This window comes from Daktulosphaira vitifoliae, unplaced genomic scaffold (genome assembly GCF_025091365.1).
Source record: "Daktulosphaira vitifoliae isolate Bord-2020 unplaced genomic scaffold, ASM2509136v1 Scaffold_3, whole genome shotgun sequence".
Lineage (NCBI taxonomy): Eukaryota > Metazoa > Arthropoda > Insecta > Hemiptera > Phylloxeridae > Daktulosphaira > Daktulosphaira vitifoliae.
Genome location: NW_026099574.1, coordinates 8,668,376 through 8,694,286, shown reverse-complemented (window position 1 = coordinate 8,694,286; position 25,911 = coordinate 8,668,376). Strand labels below are relative to the sequence as shown.

The window sequence follows — 25,911 nt, the reverse complement described above, 5'->3', positions numbered from 1 at the left end:
TACACCCAAAGAAAAACCTCAATCAAAATTGAAAGAGAAATTTTATCAAGGGTTTATGATAATGTTTTATTAATACGAACAAAATAACTATTCTTATAAATAATTATTGTTCAAGACAAGAAAAAAAAATATCATATTGATAAATATATCATTGATTCAATAGGAATGATATATTTATCAAATTGAACAATGAATTTATTATATAGATCGAGGTTTTTCTCTGGGTGTACTCTACAAAATAGCTATCTTAGATTTTTTTTTACATTCTATTTAAAATTAAAAAATAATTAATATTTTTAATAAAATTTAAAAAAGTTAATTATTGAGTTATATCTATAAACCTAATGTATAACTATTATTTAAAAAAAAAATCAATTAAAAATATTAACTGGATCAAAAGTTATTTAAGTTGTCAGTGAGTGGTGGGCCACCCTGTATATTATATACATATAATATATATTATTGTTATATATATATTATGTATAAACAAAATTTTATGATGATACGGTCCCGCCACTAGTGCCACCTTTGTCAGCCGTTGTCCTACTATGAGTATTTTTGTTTGACTGACCAATATCGCGTGCCATAAGCCACTGTGCAAAGTCCAGCAAGTGCCGCACGGCCGCCGACGACTCTCCGCAAATGATACGTTGAGTTGGGTTTTGAAACACTAAATGTTTATATCTAATAAACGAATAAAGTTATATTACAATTTCAAATGCCATTTACTATTAAATTAAAAAGACAACACAGTGAGGTTGCGGCACTGTGGGGATGTGGCATAATTAGGTCCAGTATAGATTTAATCATTTAAAATAACTGTCATTAGAATCGCTTCGATGCAAATATATAGAATGGATTATTCCAAAATCTACATGAAATAAAATTTAAAATATCAAATAGATTTTTTTTACAAAAATCTTACTTTTTTTTTTACTTTGATATTAGTTTTCACCTTGAAAACAAACTAGTCTGAAATTTTTTTTTTTCATTTAAATTTTACTACATAAGCTTTAATTAAATATATATATATGTAAGAGTATCAGTATTTCCGAAACATGTTTAAAAATTAACTTGAAAAAGTTTTTTTTTTTATATGAAATTTTGTGTTTTAAACTCCCCCTGTATAAAGGATTATAGTCCGATTTAAAGAAAAAGTATATCATATATAATTACTATGCTAAAATAAAGTAGAAAAAATCATAATACTAATAATGAGGTGGTCTACTTTAAGTTCTTTTCTACCCAAAAACTCAAGCTTTTATAGTTATAAAATTTTGAGTATCTTATAGATGACTTTGATATGAGTATTTTTAATTTCAATCAAAGTAACAATTTTAGCTTCAATGCGAAGCGGAGAAGGTATTAATTTTACTATGATGTGTTTTTTTTTTTTTTTTTATGTCTGTTGCCACTTTTTCTCAGCTCTCACTGGACCGATTTCTTTCAAAAATACGTCAAAAGAACACAAATCGTATCTAGTTGAAGACATTACCCTTAAAAATTGAAAAAAATTCCCTCGTTCCCCGCAAATGGGGGAAATATCCAAAAAAATTACAAATTTAAAAATCGCTAATTTTCGAAATTTTTTCACTTTTTTTTCTTAAAACTTCCATAACTTTTTGAAAAATCAACAAATCAACATAATTTTTTTTTATACTAAAACCTTAGATATTTACCTTTCATTTGATATCATTTTTTTGAAAATCTATCACTTAACCTGCTCATTGGGGGGGATTTAAAATGGCAACTTTTTTACAAAAATTAATTTTTTCAACTTAATTTTTGAAAATGTTCCGGAAAGACTGCGTCCTTTAAACATATATCAAATTAAAGCTTATTTTATGTACTACAAAATGAAAAAAAAAAATTTGTCCCGACACTTTTTTTTCTACATTTAAACGGCTGCCGTAGTTAAAAAAACACTATTTTTGTGTTAAAATTTTCGATTTTCGATTTTAAATTTTCAACTTAAAAATGCTATAACTTTTTGAAAAATGTATATATCAGCACAAATTTTTTTTTTCTAAATACATTATAAGTACATCTTTCATTTGACATACTTTTTATTAAAATTGGACAATTTCCCCTTATATAGGGGGCGTTCAAAACTTAAAATATTGTAAAAAACATAGATCTTTTTCAACTGAACTTTTGAAAATGTTCCGGAAATACTGCGTCCTTTAAACATATATCAAATCAAAGGTTATGTTATATACTATCAAATGAAAAAAAAAAATTTGTCCCGACATCTTATCTTCTATGTGCAAATGGCTGTCGAAAATTCTAAAAAAAATGTAATGTTTGCGATAAAAATTACATTTTATCGGGATGTTTTTTGTACTTAAAACTGCCATAACTTTTTCAAAAATGAACAAATAAAAATAATATTTTTTTGTATTGAAACCTTAGATATTTCCCTTTCATTTGTTATCATTTTTTTTAAAAATCTAACACTTATTCTGCTCATTGAGGGGATTTAAAATAGTAACTTTTTTACAAAAAATAACTTTTTCAACTTAATTTTTGAAAATGTTCCGGAAATACTCCGTCCTTTAAACATATATCAAATTAAAGCTTATTTTATGTACTATAAAATTAAAAAAAAAAATTTGTCCCGACAACCTATCTTCTATACGCAAATGGCTACCATATTCAAAAATATGCTATTTTTGTATGAAAATTATGGGTTTTGTATTTTATTTTAATAGAAGTAGATGTTGCTTTTGCAATTATCCATCAATTTTTTTAAATTAAACACTATTTACAGATTTGCATCGAAGCGTTTCTTATGATAGTGATTTTAATCACTGTCAGATTAAATCTAGACTGAACCCAACTATGAAATGTCTCCACTATGCCGCGACCCCACTGTGCTACCGTTTTTTATAATAAATATTTTAAAAGATTTTTGTTTATTTTAATTTAAAAAAATTACATATGATATTTTCAAAGTTCATAAGTCGAAGTCCTACTTCATAATCTTGACATATTAATAGGAGTCAAATATTTATTTATTAGTACGAGCATATTTATCCGTAGTCAGTTTGAATTTATGTTACTTTAGTTATCCTAAAAAAAATTGTTGGTTTAAACATCATGTTTTCCATGTTAATAATATAGAATTTATAATTTTTATTTTATATATTTTTAAAAAAAAAAAAGTTGAAAATGGTTTTCTTAAATTTCCTAACATTAATATTTATATTATATTTAAAGATCTCTATAGTATCAAATATTTATTTGAACTAAATTTTAATTATATATTTTTTTTATTTCATTAGATAGCAGTTGCTCTTGTTAAATGTTTTTCAATTATGATACAAATGAAGAGCCAGGAAAGATTCTTATCATTCGTCAGCTTAACTTCAGATTACATTCAACAAAACAAAACAATAAATCCATAACACTATTTTGTAAAGATCAATTACTTAAGTTATTGAGGTCACTTATATGTATATAAGCGGATTCTAATATAAAAAAAAACAATTTTTAAATTTAATAGTATTATTTAAAAATTTTATTAGTACAGCATTAATAATACTCAATTATGTTATCTTAATATCAAATATTTTGCGTATTGATCTTATGCGACCTAATATCTTGTAAAAAATATTTTTAAAAAGGAATTTTTCTCTTTTTCGTTCGTTTTCTGAAGTCATGAAAAAAAGGGCTGGAGTCCCTTACTAAAAGATATCTAATTTGAAACCATTTTTGTGCATTTTTTTTGCAATTTAATTTTTACACTATTATTAATTACTAACTTACAATGTCATAATTTACATTTAATATTATGATATTATTCTTGCGGAATTCTCAGAATTTTTATCTTAAAATGATTCTAAATACTAGGTCAAATCATGGCCTAGTCGGCCCTGTCCTAATTTCATTTGTCATTTCGTCCACTGATATTTTTGTTAACTTTTAAATAATTAATAAATTAATTATGTTCAGAATATTTTAATTATAGAATATACTATGAATTATATTTAAATGATTTATTACAATAAAAATGCAAAACAAAAAGTAATTTTAACGAAATTTTGACTTCTTCTCATAAATTTATTGTAAATAGCAATTAAACAATTTCCTGAATGCATATTAATATTAACAATACCATTTTTTAAATTCTCATAAAGTTTTCTATTTGATGGTGTCAATATCAAACTTGCAAGATGATCTAAAAATAAGTTATGGTAAAAAGTTCAACCTTTTTTGCTATTAACTTTTGTAAAATTCAACTCTAAAGGACCAAAAAAATAGGTTAATAATGAAATTTGAATCAACATTTTCAACGGATTATTTTAAACATACTAAAAATCAAAATTAATAATAATTTGAAAAAAATTATTTTTTTATTATTATTAATATCTTTTTTTCTTGTTTTTATTAATTAGTAATAATATAAAAAAAACCAGCTCAGGGGATCGCGGCACACTGTTGACGTAATAGTTGGATAAAGTATAATGATATCTGACAGTGATTAAAATCACTATCATAAAAAACTTGCATCGATGCAAATCTTTAGATAGTGTTAAATTTTAAAAAATTGGTGGATTATTCCAAAAGCTACATGATCTGCCATTTCCTTATTTATATCCTGATTAAGATAAAGTATGTCGAATGAAAAAAGGGATATAAATATTAATTCTCAAAAAAAAAATTATGTTGATTATAGTAACTCAAAAAAAGAAACTAATTAAAACAATAATTTTATTAATATGATTAAAGAATAATTTTTTAGAATTATTCTTATTTGTTGATCTTGTATGAGCATGAGAATAATTGAGTTACTATAATATTTATTGAATAAAAAAAATGATATTATATAATTTTCTCTCAGGATAGAGTACGAGGGTTTATGAGATGATGTAAAATATAGAAAAGCAAAGTGATGTTTGAAAATTTATTAATTTAATAATAGTAATTATTGTGATTAATTATCACACATAGATCATCAAAAACGCCACTCGTACCAGTTGTTATCTAGGTTTGTGTTGACTGTGACTCGAGTCAATAAATACCTGGAGTAGTATAGAAACCACAAGTGGGTTCTCTATCTTCGCAAGAGAATCTTTATTAGTATTGACTATACAGGTAACCCACTCAAAGATTAGACTAGGCTGGCTAACTTCGTACAAACGTTATTGATTCTCTTTATTTATTTAGACAATATTTTATTTTAGAGATCACTTTTTTTTATTCTAGTTTCCTACTTAATTTATGTACTCATTATTTTTAACTTTAAACATTATGGATCTTTTGTAGAATATGAATTTACGTTAATGATATCAGGACTAATATTGAAAAAATGAATGTACTTCAATTTTCTATGTAAAATCTTATTTTGTCAAGCCACTTCTTGTATTCGTCAAAAGTTCATAAGGTGAAGTAGTAGTGAGAGAGATTGACAATTTTTATGCCCTTTTATATTAAATTTAATTCATCTATATAAGCAAGAAGTGTCACAACATTTTAATATTATCTGTTTATTACTCAATTTGTGTTATATATTACATATTATTTTACTTAAAATAGATACTTTGTCACAACTAAAGAATTTCTTATAATTATTGCAGTAGATTTATATCAATGTATTTTTAGACATATTTCTTGGAATACTTTAAAGTATTAACATGAATAATATATTTTTAATTTGATGACTAATATAATAACATATAGACTACTGAATAATGAGTGGTGTATGTATCATAACATGATCTATACAATTTTAAATAAGTTGTAGCATTATAAACTTATAAATGTAAAAAATAAAATCCAGTATTATCATAAAAAAATAGCATTCGGTAGCCTTTTTCACCGTAAAGACAAAATAATTCCCAAAATATTTTTTTTCCGTAATAAAGTACATTATATTAGCTTTAATGTAAGATATATATAAAAAAATCAGACTTTCCGAAACACTTTCAAAAGTTAAATCGAAAAAGTAAATTTTATGTGAAAAAGTTGTCATTTTAAGTCCCCCGTGGTCAGGTAACGGTTCAAATTTATAAAAAAAAATATACCAAATCATACACTACAAAACAACGTATTTGTTCATTCAAACTTATTATAGAATTAGTGAAAGTTTCGCAGCCACCATTCGCTGTCTACGTACGATTATAGGGCATCATAATGCTCCAAAAGAATCAACTGTTTGTCGTTTAGTCACAAAATTCGAAGCAAGTGGTTCAGTTGAAGACGTCATCAAAGTGGTCGGATAAGGCAAATGTGGCTCTTGTGCGTGATTCAGTTCTGATGAGTCCACGAAAATCTCATCGCCGTTGTGCTCAAGAAATGAACATGTCAGCATCATCTGTGCATTAGGGTTATTAGGGTTTTTACAAAAGATCTTCACTTACAAAGTGCAATTAACTCAAGAACTCAAACCAACAGATCACGGAAAACGACGGCAATTTTGGGATTGGATCTTGAAAATGGAACAAGAAAACCAGGATTTTGGTAAGCGCATAATTTTCAGTGACGAAGCCAATTTCCATTTCAATGGCTTTGTTAACAAGCATAATTGCCGAATATGGGGAGCTGAGCACCCAAGAGTTTTTCAAGAACGAGAAATGCATCCTCAACGAGTTACGGTTTGGTGTGGGATTTGGAGTGAAGGTTTGATCGGCCCTTTCTTTTTTGAAGACAAAGAAAATAATGCAGTCACTGTTAATGGAGTTCGGTACCGAGCAATGCTCACTGATTTCCTATGGCCTCAATTGGATCAAATGAACATCAATAACCTTTGGTTCCAACAGGATGATGCAACGTGCCACACATCAGCAGAAACAGTTGCACTCCTTCGTGCGAGATTTCCAGACCGACTAATCTCGTTGCGGGGAGACTAAGTCTATCCACCTCGATCATGTGACTTTTTTTTGTGGGGTTACACTAAGTCACAAGTCTACGAAAACAAACCTAAAAATGTGACGGAACTCAAGCGTGAAATTCAACGAGTTCTTGGCCAAATCGATGTAGATGTGTGTGTTCGGGTGATGGTGAATTTCATGGACAGAGTTATTGCGTGCAGGGCTAGTAGGGGAGGGCATATGCCCGATATTGTCTTTCATGTTTAAACCTTAAGATCTTCTGAATCTAATAATATACTATCGAATAACACTGTATACATAAAGAATGTATGTGTACAGATATACATTTGTCAGTGTCGTTAACTCGTTTCACCTGTTTATTCCAATGAAATCCAGAGCCCCTCAAGAGAAGTTTTCACTACAAAAAATGTTTTGTTTTCCTAATTGATGTACACTGTGTTTTGTTACATAATAATTAAAAATTTATTATTTTCATATTATATGCAAAATAATTTAAAATCTAAATTGTTAATCGGATTTTGTTTTTAAATATTTTTTGATTTTTAGATTGTTAAAACAAATGTTAAATGGAATTTTGACTTTCATAAAAAGTAAATTTTATCTTAAATAATTAAGAATGTTTTTAATTAGGAAAAAAGTTGCTTCGTATTTGTTTATGATTAATATGTTTAAAATGGTTTTTACATGAATTAAAATAAAAAAGTGTTAATTAAAGTATTATTATTATTCGTGTATTTTTATTGCATTATTAATGTTTCTTATTGTAGAATAAGAGAGTTCTGATTGATAAAATTAAATAATAATGAAAATATCGATAGCAAATTTTGTTTATTACATTACATTTAAATTAAATTTTTTATAAAGAAAAATATTTTTTTCAAAATTAATTAGTAACTACGATATGAGGACGGCTGACATGAGCGTAGATGATGTGGGAGATCGTGTTAAGTGGAAGCTTAGGATAAGAGTGTTAAGTAGTTGATATTAAGGCGAGGAAATAGAAGATGAAGAATTAGTTACTACAAAAAACATTAAGAAAGTAAGGTTACAAAACTTCTACATGTCATAGGCTGATTTTAATTAAATAAATTGTATGTTTATCATGCGGAGTAAGTTTTCACAAACTAATTGAAAGTATAGGGTATTAAATAGTGTCGAAAATATATTACAATGTCTTACAACATTTAGATGAAAATATTTTTAGGTATTAACTTGTAGATAATTTTCTCTGTACGACTTTATAAGGTATAATCTGACCTAAAATATTTTGAAATATACTCAAGAGGTGAATGGTTCTATATTGTGACAAATGAAAACCATTTTTAAATTTTGTTGTAAAAATTTGTTTATTATTTCAAAAAATATAATTAATGAGTTTATTTATATATGTATATATAAAGATGATGTTGAAATTGGTGTGATATCTGATTTTATTCTCAAAGTGATACCACACTTTTATAGATATTGAAACGTTTCTTTGTTTGATCTCTTTTAAATTTGTTTTTTACTAACTTTAAATACGAAAATTAACGCAAATTGTTCAAATAATCGATTTGTTATGTTTTATTTAAAAAAAAGATGAATATATATTAAACAGCTAACTATCATATCAGTCTTACTTTAGGAACTATTTAATTTAAGGTGAAAATAGAAGTATAACACTTTGTATCACGGTTGGTAACGAGTAGTTATGAACATCGTTGCAAAAGATTAAGGGGACTTTTACAAAAAGACAGTTATCTTGATCATGGTTGATAACACGGAGGTTATGATCACCGTTGAAGATGAACTGTATTATGTAAGTGGTGGAATCTAACCCTTTGGATCACGGTTGGTAAAGCGTTATTACGAGCACCGTTGCAAAGGATTAAAAAGGAATATTTAGGAAAAGCTAGTAATCTTGATCACGGTTGATAACGCAATGGTTATGATCACCGTTGAAGATTGTACTAACTTTTAAAGAAAAGAATTTTAAAATATATAATTTTGATCACGGTTGGTAACGCGTAGTTACGAACACCGTTGAAAATTATATATAATAAATATTAAGATGTAAGGAAAAAAATAAAGAAACTTACTCAATGGAACGGTGAATGGATGAAAACTAGTCGGCAATTAATATTGCAATCACTAGTAAAACTTTAACGCGGTTATTAAATAACATAAAGAAAAAAACTAATAGAAGAATTATTAGAATAATTAGAATAATTGTACAAGTAGTGACGGTGTACTTTATACTACCCGTCACCACCCGAGTAGTGTAGAACAATCGCCCACTGATCATTTATTTTTTAATACCCTCCATGAGTAAAATGCGTATTCTAATTTCCCATTTCATTTTCGAGTTCCCGTTAGGACTGATATGTAACATAAAATAATTTACCAACATTATGATAAATATAATAAAAATAAAAAAATACATTAATTTATATTCTTTTGAATAAAAGTTGTCAAACAGCGCTGTCCAGCGAACTTTCTTGCAACTGATAAAAAGTACTAAAGCTGTAGCGTAACGCTACAATATTATAGCAGATTTCAAAAAAAAATTACAATCGGAAATCTGTGCAACGTGTGAATACATTATGTGGAGTTATCAAAAAATTTAAATGACTTTAAAATAAACACACACACCTATATATATATATATATATATATACAGGAGCATCAGAGAAAAAACCTGGCATAGGAGGAGTAGGGATTATAATAAATAAAACCATAGGTGAAAAAGTTAAAGTCTATATAAAATACGATAATAGAATTATTCTAGTCAAGTTCCAGACGAAACCAAAATACACAATAGTAGTTTAAGTATATATGCCAACAACAAATAGTAGTGACTAAGAGCTAGAAAAAGTATATGAAAATATAGACAAATTAATTGAAAATGTTAAAGGGGAAGAGAAACTGATGTAATGTGTGACTGGAATTCCACCGCGGGGGAAGAAAATGTAATGAACTTAAAAGGTTATTCACCTTTGGTTTGGGAAAACGAAACGATAAAGGTGAACACCTTTTATAGTTTTGTGCAAAATACAACTTTACAGTCACAAACAATAGTTTTAATCTCTATTGAAGAAGAAGATACACGTTGAAAATGCCGGTAGACAGAAAAAGGTATCAAATAGACTATATTATGGTAAAGAACAAATTTAGGAATCATGTAAAAGAAAGTAGAAGTTACCTATGAGCAGATATAAATAGCGACCATAACCTAATCATGAAGAAGTGTAATCTTTAATTTAAAAGAATAATGGATAAAAAGAAAATGGTGAAATGGCAAATTAAAAACCTAAGATATGAAGAAATCAAGAAACAATATAGTGAGTGCATAAATGACGCAATTTCTAAAGAATCCCCAGAACCCCAAAACATTAAAGAAACATGGCAGAACTTGAAAGATACAATCACGAACACTGCAAAAAAAACTTAAGCATACGAAAACGTTACAGGGAGAGAGGATTGGATTACAACTGAAATTGTCAACATAATAGAGAAAAAAAGGAAATAGAAAAGTTCGAATAGTATCGAAGTACAAGAAAGATATAGAATACTGAGGAATCTAGTTATTAGGAAATCATAAGAATCCAAAGAAAAATATCTGGAAGAAGGGTGTAGTGAAATAGAAACCCTTATGAAAACAGGAAGTAAAGAGGAAGCATATAAAATGGTGAAAAAGTTCTTTGGCAAACCAGATCTGGAGAAGTAGAAGATAACAATGGAGAAATCTTATATGAACGAAAATATATAGCCAAAATATGGAAGGAATATTTAGAAACTCTGAATGAGGGAGAAACACTTAAGGGAAATGAAACAAATGAAGAAGAGCAAACTAAAGGAAAAGGATACAAATTGGACCCAGTTATGAAGGAGTAGTTCGATAAAGCTTTGAAGAATCTAAAGAATAAAATAGCAGCAGGAATTGATGGAATGCAAGCGGAGCTTTGGAAAGAGTTGGGAGAAAAAGTTAAAAACAAATTATTTCAAATTATCAGAGATATATACGTAACTGATGAATTACGTATAAAGTATAATTATCCCCATCCCAAAGAAATGAGCAGCGAAAAAATGTGAAGAATTCCGTATAATTAGCCTGCTATGATAGCAGTGCTATCCCATGCCTCTAAAACACTAACAAAGATTATATTCCAACATATTGAATCCAAAATAGAACAATCAACAAAAATGGGAATAAAGCACGCAGATAGGAAACTTCTGTATAAATTATATAAAGATTAGGTATCTGTTGTAAAAATTAAGATAAGTAGAAGCAAAAATAAATAAAGGAGTTAGACAAGGATGCACGATATCTCCAATTATAATCAACGCACATATTCAAGAAGATACCAATCTAGGGATAAAAATCAGCAGTCAGAAGATAAGTATGTTGCGCATTGCCGATGACATAGCCTTATTGCTGAAAATGAGAAAGATTTAGATCAACTGATGAAAACTTTGGATGAAATATTCATTAGGGATTTGCGTATGAAAATAACGTGCAAAAAACAAAAGTACTCGTGTGTGGAAGGGAAAATAAAACCAAAGTACATATAAAACTACGAGGGAACCTAACAGTACAACAAGTAGATGAATTTGCATACCTGAGGAGTACAATCAGCAATGATGGAAGAAATAGGAGTGAAATAATAAAACTCATCTGTCAAGATAAAATAGCCTTTAACAAGAAAAATCTACTTGCATCAAGAAACATTAGCCTAAAATAAGAAAGAATTTATTGAAAACATATATATGGAGTATAGCCATAATGAAGGATTGTTAAAACTGATTATAGAAGGATGCATAGAGGGGCAGAACCATAGAGGAAGACTAAGATTGCAATATATTTAACAGATAATAAAAGACCTAGGATGCAACTCATATGTAGAAATGAAAAGGAAAGCGGATAATAGAGAAGAAAGGAAGATGGCTGCAAACCAATCCACGGATTGAAACCATAGAGATATATATATATATATAGAATGGTCGGTCCATTATAAACCACTTGATTATTGGCAAAATAAATATAATATAGGAAAAAATTGTTCAGTTTTTTTTAGTTATGTATATTTCTTGATTTATTAGCTATGAATTACTTTTTAGAATCATCCCTTATAACTTATAGCGGTTTCTATTTTATTTTTCAAATAGCAACATACATGATTAACTAGATTATTTAATATAAAATAATGTAATTAAGAAAATGACTGGTCGATAAAAACTTTATAACTTGGCTAGAGGAAGAGTACAGCCAGAAAATGACTATTGATAAAAATAGCTGCACACACTTCACATCTTCAATTATAACATTAAATTGTAATAGCTTCCGAAGTACTGGTCCAAAATTTATTTTCGATATAAATTTTTTATTTACTACATTATCTATTAAATAAACTAGTATATTGTGTATGTTGCCATTAAAAAAAATAAAGTTGACATCTCTATAATTTATAAGGGATGATTTTAAAAGTAATTTATAGGTGATGAATTAAAAAATATACATAAATAAAAAAACCCAAACATTTTTTCTTAAGATTTACCATAAAATGGAAAAATTGTTGTTAAGTATCTGTATTATAATAAAATTTGCCAATATTTAACATTAAACAAAATAATAAAGCTGTTTAAAACATTAAAAATCAATAACATAAAAATATTAGAAGATATGAACAATCATAAACATTATTAATTATTAACCTTGTAAGCTAAACTAATAAACATCAGCCTAACTTTACAAGGACCCCAAGAAGGGTCCACCCTGGGCTGAGGCAAAGCCGGAGCACCAGGGATTTTGTACCTTATTCTATGGGGAAAGGTAATGAAAAATAGTAATTCGTTATGATAACAATGATTAAAATTTATTAATTATTATAAGTTCATTGTTTTTTTTTTGTTTTTATTATTATGACAAAAAATTTTAATGAACAATTAAAGCATATTAATAAATAAAATATATTGAATCAAATTAACAGTATGTGAAATAAAATACTATAAACAAATAAATGATGGTCAAGGATTCTAAAAGGAAATATGAATAGAAAGTCTAAGATAATAGATATGAAACCACAAGTCATAACAGAAACAGGTAAATGAAAACAGATCCAGTTAATATGATTCCTGCCCAATAAATTATCTTTTATTTACATGCATTATTTGGCACACATAGCGGTAACATTATGATTTATTGCAATTAGAACTAAATGTCTACAGACATACAGGCTTCAGAACGGCCTTTGTATTTTGTGAATTGTATAATTACACATAATCAGTCTTTAAAAGTCCATTTCAGATCGACTCGACATATCAACTATTAACTGGATCAAATAATTAATTCAATAATGTACCAACAGGAGAAAACAAAGAAAATAGAAGGGTAACGTGGGTATGACAGATCCATCGTATGGGTCAGGGTAAAATGGACATGTCACCAACGTCAATGGGTATCCCCTACATAAATGTAGGGGACCCATTGAGATGTTCACCATGTCCACCCTGACCACACCCGAGGAACTGTCAACTCACGTAAGGTGAAGAAAGAAAATTAAAGAACAGAAAGAATTGACAATATAACATAATCTCAAATCATAGTTACAATCCCTATAGTCATTAACTAAAAAATAAGAGGATGACGAAATAGTCATAGCCCATAACATAATGAAGTAATTTACATATGCAAAACAAATTATATCAAACAGAAAAGGATCAAAAATATACCATGTGATAATACTTCGTTGTTGAATGCCCAAGAAAATGTATTGGTGTTGATGCCATTATGATGGCTAAGCCAAATTGAAAAAACTTTACTCCTCCATCACGGATTCATAACACATGTCAAAAATATTGAGGAGACAATGCCATTGATCCAAACGAAGAAGAAGTAGTGAAGAAAAACGAATGATGATTGAGAGCTTCTTTTTTTTTTTGAACATAACCATATTTTTTCTTATGCCAGCTTGATCACACATGGGAGAGGGTACTTGACAGTGTGTTCATTATTATGGTTTTTTAGGATGAGAATCACAGATGGTAGGAAATATATATCAATTTAATAAATAATTATGTGTGTATGTGCAACACTGAACCTACGGATGTACGACGCGCACTGTTTGAATACAGTTACCTGTGACCTGATACTCATGATAATTTTATTACGTTACAAACTAATAGAAAAATTTCTAAGTAAGCATATGGAATACATAATTTAATCGTAACAAGTTTTTGTGAGAAATTTTGAAGTTAAAAATAAATTAGTTATAGTTTAAAAACTAAAAAAATTAAAAGATCAAGGTAAATTAAAAAAATTTTCTGTTTCTGTTCTTGAATTTATTTTTTTTTTTTCAGATTTCTTAAATCATAAAAAGTAGACTATGATAATGCAAATTGTAATAATTGTAAAGGGAATAAGCAACTATTTTAGTTACAAAATATTTTATTAATATTCATAGCTTTATGTAATATTAATAATTTGATTATTACTCACTTTATTTAATTTTCGGTACTGTAAAAGTCTAAAGAACTTTTTTTTTGTAAACAAAAATCATGTAACTGAAAAATCGTTTGATATAAATAAATTTTTTATATCTTCTTGTAATAATGAATACACTGATTATTTATTAAAATAAAGTATCTACCAAATGTCAAAAAAGAGCGTTTATGATATTGTGAGAATAGCGTTAATTATTTACAAGATCATACTTATATCCACTGTTAAAATCGTTTTTCATGGGGTACCATCTTTTGGAAGGGGAATAAATATTTTGTATCCTATCGTAAGTACTTAATTAATTTTTTTTTAAGCTATGATTGATTTGAATTTTAAAGTAAAACTCATATTAATAAAATCGTTAGTTAAGTTAATTTTTTTTTTTTAAATATAAAAACTGTTTGTGTTTAATACTATTATTTTATTTTTATTTTAAATTATAAACGGGTAAAAAAAACCCTTTAACATAATGCGATAGAATAAATACAATAATTTCTTAGTTTAACATAAATTAAATGAAAAAATACAATTTTAACTAAATACTATCAGATTAATAATAAACAATAAGATATAAATAAATTACAATACACAATTAGATAATGCATTATAAATATTCAATTTAAAGACATCACGAGACATATAGAAAAAATCAACAATGTTTAGAATTTTATTAGCTAACAATAGTACTCAAGGAAAATATGATGCTGAGCTATAATTAGTGGTACAGAAAGGAACATGTAACAATTTAATAACTCTAAGGTTTATTTGACTAGTTCTAAAGCCAACTATTGAAAGTAACTCTGGGCAATCTACATAACTATTTAGTAAGTCATATAAAAACATAAGATCACTAACTCTTCTTCTAAGTTCACAAGATGAAATACCTAACTGAGTAGAATCTAAATAATATGAATCCCTAGAAAGATTAATATTCAATTTAAAACAGATAGATTTCGTATACTTGTATTGGACGTTTTCTAATAAATTAGTGTAAACAGCATAATTAGGGGACCAAACTAAAGTACCAAACTCAAGCTTTGATCTGACAAGAGAAAAATTTAACAATTTTAAAGTATTTATGTTTTTAAAATGTTTAGTATTTCTATTAAGAAAACCCAAACTCTTAAAAGCATTACTGACTGACAAATTTATATGTCTAGTAAACGAAAGATTATCCTCAAAAATTATTCCCAAATCACTTATGAAATCAACCCAAGTTAAAATGGAATTACACAAACTATAGTTAAAGAAAATGGGATCTTTTTTACGGGAAAATGATATTACTCTACATTTGCTTAAGTTCAGAGGTAATTCATTTGTAACACTCCAATCATATAGTTTTTCAATGTTTAACTGTAATTTAATACAATCACTCATTGAGTTGATAACTGTAAATATTTTGGCATCATCAGCAAACAATAAAATATTTATAGGGGTATCAAAAATACTAGGCAAGTCATTAATATATAAAATAAATAATAAAGGACCTAAATGAGAACCTTGTGGCACCCCAGAGTGTACTTTAATATCATTTGAAACAACTGAGAGCAATTTTACGACTTGTGTCCGATTAACCAAATACGATTTAATCCAATTTAAAAACGAGCCATTTAATCCAAAATATTCTAATTTTAATGATAAGAGTTTATGGTTTACTTTGTCAAATGCTTTTTGAAAATCTGTGTATATTGCATCAATTTGCTGCCCCTCATTAAAAGCAGAAATAATTTTTGATTGATATAAAAGAAGATTAGTAAGCGTTGATTTTTTTTGTCTAAAAACATGTTGATTGCTAACTAGTTGTTGTGACATTAAAACTGATAACTTTTTAGTGATAATGGCTTCAAACATTTTAGGAATAGCTGATAATTTAGATATAGGTCTATAGTTACAAACATTTGATTTATCACCTGACTTATGTATTGGAGTTACGTATGACTTTTTCCAAATTTCCGGAAACAAACCCATTTTTAAAGATTTATTAAAAATATAATACAATGGTTTAACAAGAACATCTTTACAGTTCTTCAAAAAAACAGGCGGTACTCCATCAGGACCAGATCCAGAGTGAATATCTAATGTAGTTAAGTATTCATAAATCTCATTTTCGCTAATCGACCATTCGTGTAAATTAAGAATATTTTTTGATGCATGTGAGGAAATTTTAACATTTGATGAATTAACAGGTTTAACATATACACTAGAAAAATGATTGGCAAAAAACTGAACTTTTTCTTCATTGTTTGAAGATAGAATTTGATTATAAGATACAAAATCAGGAATATTTGAATTTTTATTCTTTTTTAAAGAATTAATATATTTCCAAAAAAACTTTATATTTACTTGAATGTTATCTTCAATATTAGACATAAATTTTGAATGAGTTAGAGATGTTAGATGCTTACATTGTTTTCGAAGAGCTGAAAAAACTAAATAATCTGAATAAAAACCACTAATCTTATATTTCTTGTGAGCATATTTTTTACTAATAATTAAATTTTTAAGGTTTTTATTAGCCCATATTGGAGAATAATTTTCATTAATTATAATTTTAGGCACAAAGATAGAGAAAGAGTGATTAATTATTTCATAAAACTTAATTATTGAGTCCTCTAGTGAAACGTATTCTAAGTTTAGATCGAAGTTTATATTAGAGAGAAAATTTGAAATATCATTATAATTACATTTGTTAAAGTTATACATTGGTAGATTATTGGACTGATAAATAACATTTGGTACATCAAATTTTATAATTGAATCAAAAGGAGGGTGATATATATCAGCCTTTTGAACTATAGAGTCACTAGGGTAGTTTGACATAACATTACCGTTTGTAAACAAACAATCAAGATGTCTGTTATTAACATTACTTATATTATTAACTTGTTTTAACTTTAAAAGATTTATATAGCAATTAGATATTATATTACCAGATAAATGATTTTGACTTATAGGATCACTAGACCAATCAAATGAGTTTAGATTAAAATCCCCGGCTATAAGAAAATAACTATCAATGAATTTTAAGGCTATAGATTCCAGTAAATCACAATGCTCAGAGTAGCTTTCAATGGACACAGAAGGTGGTATATAAACACACCCAATAATGACGGTAACTTCATTTGATAAACTAAGTTTTAAAAATAGCTGATCAATTTCACCTAAGGAGTTTATACTAATTTTCTCACATTTAATTTTTTTTTTTTACGGCAATTAAAACACCTCCTCCCCTACCTTGTCGATCGTTTCTGAATAGATTAAAAGCTTCAAAGCCAAGTTCAGCATCACACACATTATTATTTAACCATGTTTCGGAGATAAATATTATATCATTATGTAAATTTATAATAGAATTACGAAAAAAGGGGAGTTTAGTCAGTAAACCCCTTACATTTTGATAAAAAATATTCAATGTAAAAAATTATTTATCAGATTAGTTGAACGGCGATCCCTTGGAACAATTGCAGGTGTACCTTTTACAAATTTTATTGTTTTCTCCCTTGGATATACGTGCCTTTAATTCATCGCGAAGTTTATTCATAAATGTCCTTTGATAAGGAGTACGATCAGAGCTGATAAAAATGTCCGATGAAGGCTGGATAGAATTTAATTTTTTTTTATTTCTCAAAACATCAAATGCATCTCGCGGTGTAGGTAACACTATCTTAATTGGGCGAGGCTTAGAGTTAGCTTGAACTAGTTTACCCAATCTTATCAACTTTAATGGCTTGATAGCCGAATCACTAACAATGGAGCTAATAATATTAGATACTTGTACTTCATCATGTCTGATTTTATCAGCAGTATTAACAGCTGTTGATTCCGGAATATTATACATAATTAAATTGGAAGCTCTCAGATTACGATCATTTAATTCATTAATTATGAAATCTTCAGAAATGGCTGAGTTTGCACTATTTGACAATTTAAGTTGGTTTACTTCTGTTAACAATCGATTTATTAAACCTTTTAATTCTGGAATATCGCGTAAGCCTTTTTCACAAGACGGACAAAAGTATTTCAAGGTGCGATTTTTTAAAGAAAAACATTTTAGCTCACCATATTAATAAAATATTAATATTAATAAAATCGTTAGTTAAGTTAATTTTTTTTTTAAAAATATAAAAACTGTTTGTGTTTAATACTATTATGTATTCATTATGCAACGTAGTATTGTTTAGAGTATTATAACTATCATATTTACTATAACTGATTTAAATATTAATTATTTAAACTATAATTATCTCACACGTCAATTTTTTCTATTTTATAAGGCAATTATTACATATGTTATCAATTAAAAAAATAAAATTGACACCCTTATAAGGTATAAGGGATGGAAATAAAAATACTTCTTGATAATTAGATAAACACATACTTAAAAGAAATCAAATAATCATTTTTATTATTAATAAAATATTTTATTATTTAATTGGTTAATGATATATGCATTACTCTGTACAATACGGTTATATATTTATTTGCAGATTACTAACATAAATTTATATGGTTGTCTTCTTTTATATGCTACATGTCGGCAATCATCTATAGTTTGGTGTGGGACGCTTCATGCAATTGTAAGAGAATTTACATCGATATACGCCGATAGAAAAATTCCTATAATTTTAACAAAAATAAGTCAGTATGACAAACAATATGGTTGCATATCAAAAAACAGATATGGTTTAAGATACTATTTGCAGATTTATATTATATTTTATCTAAATATAATAATTTTAGCTAACATTAATATGATAAATTATGGGTTTACAATAAAAAATATCAGCAAAAATACATTAAGATAAATCGTAATTTGTGTTAAAAATCATAAATTAACATGTTAGAATTTTGACAATGGTGATCACAAAATTTACATATCGATGTCGAGATCGCGATTGAAACAGGGCGACTATGAGGGATTGTTCTGCCTTTTATAAAATTTTATATACCCGAAAATCACCATTGTCTCATTCTTGTAATGTTATTGTTTATTTATAATTAATCATAAAATATATAAATTAATATATAAAATATGTAAATTAATACATAAAATATATAAATTAATACATAGATTCGTGTGTTATATAATATATTAAGCAACAGTTTGCTTAATAATACTTAATAATAACAAAATTATTTGTTTGATAATAATAATCATGTTATTCTAATAATATGAATATAATTTATAAATAAAAGTGTTAATAATCTTAAATGAAAAGATTAAATGAACGGGCATTAATGTGGACACAAACAAAGTAGCCTACTGTTATATTGAATGTGACGAGTATATTACGACATTATAACCTAACTGCATGAGTAGCCTACGCTGGTTAAACAACTAATACTATATGCGTTACGTCGTGTAGCTAAATCTGTGAATATTGCGCAAATATCCCTCAACATGTCGTGGTATCCGCATAGTATCGACGGCACATAACAGTAGAGTACCGCTTTGAACAAATACCTTAGACGTCAATCGACCACTGCAGTGCGCCAACAATGATGACTAGGAGACTGAAATAAGAGATGAAACATAGTTACGGCACCCCGTGGGGCGACGACACCATTATATGGTCACTTATTTTCGGTTACGGTTGACTCATGTAGTTAGTTTGTATTTAGAATTGCTCTAAATGTTACTATCAATAAAATTGTTTTATTTATAAATTTGTATAAATATTTATAAATTTATTCTATGCAACAAAAAAAAAAAACAAACTTACTTATAGTGATTAATCAAATCCAAAATGACTTGCTTTATTTTAAGAAAATAACTTACAACAACAAAAAAAAATGAATAAGAAGTATAGAAAATGTTGCTACGTCTTTCTTCCTTAACTTGGTTCTTGCGAATAACAGTCCTTGAAACTACAGGCATTCCTCATGCCCTCTCAGCCCAGAAGTTAGCACCGATCCCCTCTGAATTCACGCTAGATAGTTGGCCAACCGGTCCGAACTACCTGCCTCTAATTTAGCCGACTTTATAAAATAGTGTTACGGATTTATTGTTTTGTTTTGTTGAATGTAATCTGAAGTAAAGCTGACTAATGATAAGAATCTTTCCTGGCTCTTCATTTGTATCATAGTTGAAAAACATTTAACAAGAGCAACTGCTATCTAATTAAATTAAAAATATATATAATTATAATTTAGTTCAAATAAAATGTTTGATACTATAGAGTTTTGTAATTATAAAATAAATATTAATGTTAGGAAATTTAAGAAAACCATTTTCAACTTTTTTTTTTTAAAAAATATATAAAATAAAAATTATAATTTCTATACTATTAACATAGAAACTATAATGTTTCAACCAATCATTTTTTGCAAAATTCAAGTTGACTACGGATGAAATATTCTCGTATCAATAAACAAATATATCACTCTCATATGTCAATATTATGAAATAGGACATTGACTTATAAAATTTGAAAATATCTTATGTAATTTTTTAAATTAAATTAAACAAAATTCTTTTAAAATCTTTATCATAAAAAATTGTTACTTTGATTGAAATTAAAAATACTAATATCAAAGTCATCTATTAGATACTCAACATTTTATAACTAAAAAAGCTTGAGATTTTGGGTGGAAAAATACATAAATTAGACCATGTCATTATTAGTATTATAAATTTTTTTGCTTTACTTTAGCATAGTAATTTTATACGATATATTTTTTTTTAATCGGACTTTTATCCTTTATACAGGAGGAGCTGAAAACATAAATATGCATATAAAAAAATAACTTTTTCAACTTAATTTTGAATATGTTTCGGAAATACTGATACTTTTATATATACATATATTAAATTAAAGCTTATGTAGTAAAATTTAAATGAAAAAAAAAAATTTCAGACTTTAGTTTGTTTTCAAGGTGAAAACTAATATCAAAGTAAAAAAAAAAGTAAGATTTTTGTAAAAAAAATCTATTTGATAGTTTGTAACGTAATAAAATAATCATGAGTATCAGGTCACAGGTAACTGTATTCAAACAGTGCACGTCGTACATCCGTAGGTTCAGTGTTGCACATACACACATAATTATTGATTAAATTGATATATATTTCCTACCACCTGTGATTCTCATCCTAAAAAACCATAATGATGAACACACTGTCAAGTACCCTCTCCCATGTATGATCAAGCCGACATAAGAAAAAATCACGGTTATGTTCAAAAAAGAATTTCTCAACATCATCATCATCAACATATACACCTTTTGACCTAACATCATCATCTTTGTCAAATTTTTCTGTCTGTTGCCGTCCAGTTCAAGGATGGAGTAGAAGTTTGTCATTTTGGCTTGGCCATCATTATGGCACTGTATACAATCAACAAGATTTGGACATCTCAACAATAATATGGTATATCTTCCTTTGGATTTTTTTTTTCTCTTTGCACAATGTGCTCATGTAAAATTATTTATGTTATCTTTTATTTGGTTAACTGACCACACGGTATGTTTTTTTTCTTCTTCTTATATTAGTTACTGACTATATAAATTTTAATTATGGTCAAGTCTTTCCCGTTTCTTTGATTATTCTTTCGTGACCTGACAGGTCCTCGGGTGTGGTCAGGGTGGACATGGTGAACATCTCATTGGGTCCCCTACATTTATGTAGGGAATACCCATTGACGTTGGTGACATGTCCATTTTACCCTGACCCATGCGTTGGATCGGTCATGCCCAGGTTACCCTACTATTTTATTCTGTTTTTCTTTTATCTTGTTAGTACCTTCTTAAATAAATTATTTAACATTATGCCAAAAGTTATTTATCCAGAATTTGGTATCTCAGCAAATTTGGCTGATAATGAACACTTAAATAGTGTCTAGGTGAGCACTATATACGAATCATGTATTGTTACATTACATAGAAAATCCAGAGGCCGTTCTGATGCCTGGATGTCTGTAGACATTTAATTTTAGATAAGTGCAATGAAACACAATTTACTGTTTTACAGTTATATGTGGCAAATGCTAAAGTTTAAGTAAAATAAATAATTTATGGGGCAAAAAAAAAAATATTATTGACTGAATCATTTTGGAATATACTTGTGGCATACTTATTATTTTATACATACTATTAATCCTATAGTTCCTTGGGAATCCTTGACCTTAAGTTAATTGTTCATAGTGTTTTCTTTTTTTTACATTTTGTGTTTAACATAAAATTTGGTATTTAATATATATATAGATTTTTCTTTCTATTATTTTATGATTATATATATATATATATATTCTTTAGTAGAATGTTTTAATTTTTCAAGAAATTGTATTTTGTTATGATAATTACAAAATTAAATTATAATATTTAATAAAATCTAATCATTGTTATCTTAAATTATTACTAGTCTTCATAACCTTTCCCCATAGGATAAGGTACAAAATCCCTGGTGCTCCAGCTTTGCCTCGGCCCAGGGTGGACCAACTCATTGGGTTCTTGTAAAGTAAGTGAGGCTGATTTGTATTTGTTTGGCTTACAAGTTTTAATTTTATAACCTCTTTCATTTGACAAACTTTTTTTTTTTTAATAAAACCATTTCCCTTTATATATTTATATATTACACTTATAAATCATATAACTTATAATCAGAATATAAATAAGGAAATAAGAGATCAAGTAGCTTCTGGAATAATCCATAATTTTTTTAAAATTAAACACTATCTACAGATGTGAATCGAAGTGATTATATTGACAGTGATTTTAAATGATTAAATCTATACTGGACCCAATTATGCCACATCCCCACAGTGCCGCGATCTCACTGTACTGAGTATTTTTGAATTTAATAGTCAATGGTATTTGAATTTTTAATATAAACTTATTCGTTTATTAAATATAAACACTTATAGTTTCAAATTTTTGAGTTAATATGCATATATAATACACAGCGGATTACAAATACATGTAGATATTGGTTACTTTTGACATCAATATTCGCAGGGACGCAGCATTTATTATCAATGGTAGTTAGGGACATTGCTGTGAGTTTATAAATATACTAACTGACAATACAGAAAGTATATCTATTGATAGTCAATATTGACAATAAAAAATCCATGACTGTGTGATGTTATAAAAACAAGTTGGTCTTTCACATTTTTTCGATAAATCTAATCATTTATGAAATAATGCCGAAAAAAACAAAAATTTTATGCAAAATTTCGGTTCTGTATAGTATTTTTTATTAACTCGTCGTATTAGTTGCGGGTAGGAGTGTCTAAGACTAAAAAAATGTATACTTTGCGCAATATTATAGCAAAAAATAATAACCCAAGTTTAAATGTCTTTTAAATGGAAAATCATTACATACACTGAGAAAGTACTTAATGTTAAAATTATAAGCTCTAATGTTCAGGTAACTTTTTTGAAATTTCCAACGATATTTTGAGTTGAGAACGAAGAAATAATTATTGTAAAAAATGAAGTAACCTGTATACAATGTATGTAAATAATTTATTTATAATTTTTTATGTGTAGAATAAATAAATTATGTTAACAATAACCAATTAATTTATGAATTATAACAAATAGTAATAGAGAAAATTAAATAAATTTCACCATCTCTATTGAATAATTATATGTTTATTTATTATTATCTTAATTAATATGCTAATTAACATAAATATGTTAGTTAATTGGTTTTACTTCATACTTTCATGATTTTATAACTGTTATAATAATAATAATTTATATAATACTTTATTGAGTATTTATAATAAATCCTTACCGATAAAATTAGTTTTAAATTGTATTTAAATGTGCCACTTGCTGCCAACTCATTATTTTTATAACAAGAAACTTGCTTCATAAAAAACTGCAACTATAAATTATAAAATTACTTTAAACGAAATTTAAACAAATAAAATATTACATACTAAGAATGACATCTATAAAAGTACTAATTTTATAAAATAATTTAACTTATTACCCATACAATTCATACCCAAAGTATTTTATGTTACTATTTTTAATAATCACCTGTATTCTTATTTCTTCCGGTAAATCGGCAATTTGACATAATCGCAAAAATGAAATAATTTTCCTTTTCTAAATGTACAATGCTTTATTTTATTTATTTATTAAGTAAATTAAAATATAAAGGTACATGATTAATAAATTGTAATTCTTTTTAATTATTTTGTATTAAATAATTTAAATTAAAATAATTAAATTAATGTTTTCTCAATAGTTACTGTCTTACTAATGAAAGATTGTCTAAAATTACCAGATTAAAAGTCCATGTTGCTTGTTTCAGAAGTACAATGATGAATAGACTATTTTGTGCTAATACGAAAATTGCTGGAGTCATTGGTATATTTAAATATAAAATAATAAACATACTATATGCCATGTCTATAAATAGGAATAACAAGAAGAACACTAATATAGGACCATATGCATAACTAAATGATTTGAGAATATCACTGAGATTAGCATGAAGTAGTCTGCAACTCTCTATTAGCATAGCAATTTCATCCTTAGACCAATGGCCTGGTGCTCTAATAAGTTCCCCTGGTAATTGTTTCCAAAATTTATTTAAAATGGAAAATCTATGTCCTATTTGTCTTAAGAAGAAACATGCACTAAAAACTATAACAAAATCAGTTATTCTTGGTATGCCAAAGAAGAAATTTGTTATGAATTCCATGATGCTGAATCTTCTACTAGGGACCGCCAGTGTTAGTATAGTGAGTATTATTATTTTAAAAGTGAAGAATAGTATTAAAATTGAAATCCAAAATTTATTATTAAATGCAGGCATTTCAATAAGCGATGGAAGAGCAGAATATCTAAAATCATAGTAGAGCATATTTTCGATGAACCTGCAAATGTTTTGAAATATGACAATAAAATTTTTATGTTAAAGTTAGAATAATTTACTTACTTTGTTGTTATTTTTTCACTATACCGAGCAACCAAAAATGTTACCCAAAAATGAATTAATTCATAGTAAAAATAATAAAATGGTGGTCTTTGAAGAAAAATAAATGATAGTAAAAAGTAGATTCCTATTCGAAAAAATTCATCAAGAAAGTGCACTCTTGAACCTTTCAAAATTAAAAATTTAAATGGCCATACACAGTATGACAGGTTTCTAAATCCACATAATAAATAAAGAAAATTAATTATCTTTAATGAATTGAGAAATTTTGATTTAATAATATTGTCAGTTTGATGAATTGGTAAGTTTTTAAATAAATTGTTATACGGATTCATTAAAAAAAATCTCAACAATTTTAATAAAAAATAAAAATAAATGTATTTATTTGATATGATTGAGTTCAATATAATTTAAAATCTTAATAAGTTATAATTATAATGGTATTTTAAAGAATGAAGATTTAAAGTATTACTATTTTAACATCATGTTTTTTATTCGACATATCTAAACGATGAACGTATATCGTGATAATATAGATAGTATCGAAATGAAAATAATACAAACACAATAATCATCAATTTTTCATAAAACTATTTAATTCAATATTTGTAGTGTTAAATAGAAACGTTGTAAATTGTATGTAATTAAAGGCGATGCTTCCAATAATGTAATGTTATTCTATATACATAGAAAAACATTATAGTGTTATA

General features: G+C 26.9%; 2 protein-coding genes across 2 annotated transcripts in view; one reads left to right on the top strand and one right to left on the bottom strand.

Annotated features, from left to right (window-relative positions):
- Window positions 1–3,904, top strand: part of LOC126902523 (uncharacterized) — a 34,123-nt gene extending 30,219 nt beyond the window's left edge. Inside the window, exon 6 of the mRNA XM_050679900.1 lies at window positions 3,285–3,904. Within this exon, the coding sequence (XP_050535857.1) occupies window positions 3,285–3,407 (123 nt within the window). The 3' untranslated portion in view covers window positions 3,408–3,904. The remainder of the gene's footprint in view (window positions 1–3,284) is intronic.
- LOC126902022 (uncharacterized) overlaps window positions 1–24,967 on the bottom strand; it is a 96,281-nt gene extending 71,314 nt beyond the window's left edge. The window contains exons 1-3 of the mRNA XM_050679046.1: window positions 24,545–24,967; window positions 24,298–24,366; window positions 24,047–24,139 (exon numbers count right to left, since the gene is read on the bottom strand). Coding sequence (XP_050535003.1) covers window positions 24,047–24,139; window positions 24,298–24,366; window positions 24,545–24,967 — 585 coding nt within the window. The remainder of the gene's footprint in view (window positions 1–24,046; window positions 24,140–24,297; window positions 24,367–24,544) is intronic.
- Window positions 24,968–25,911: the final 944 nt, after the last annotated feature.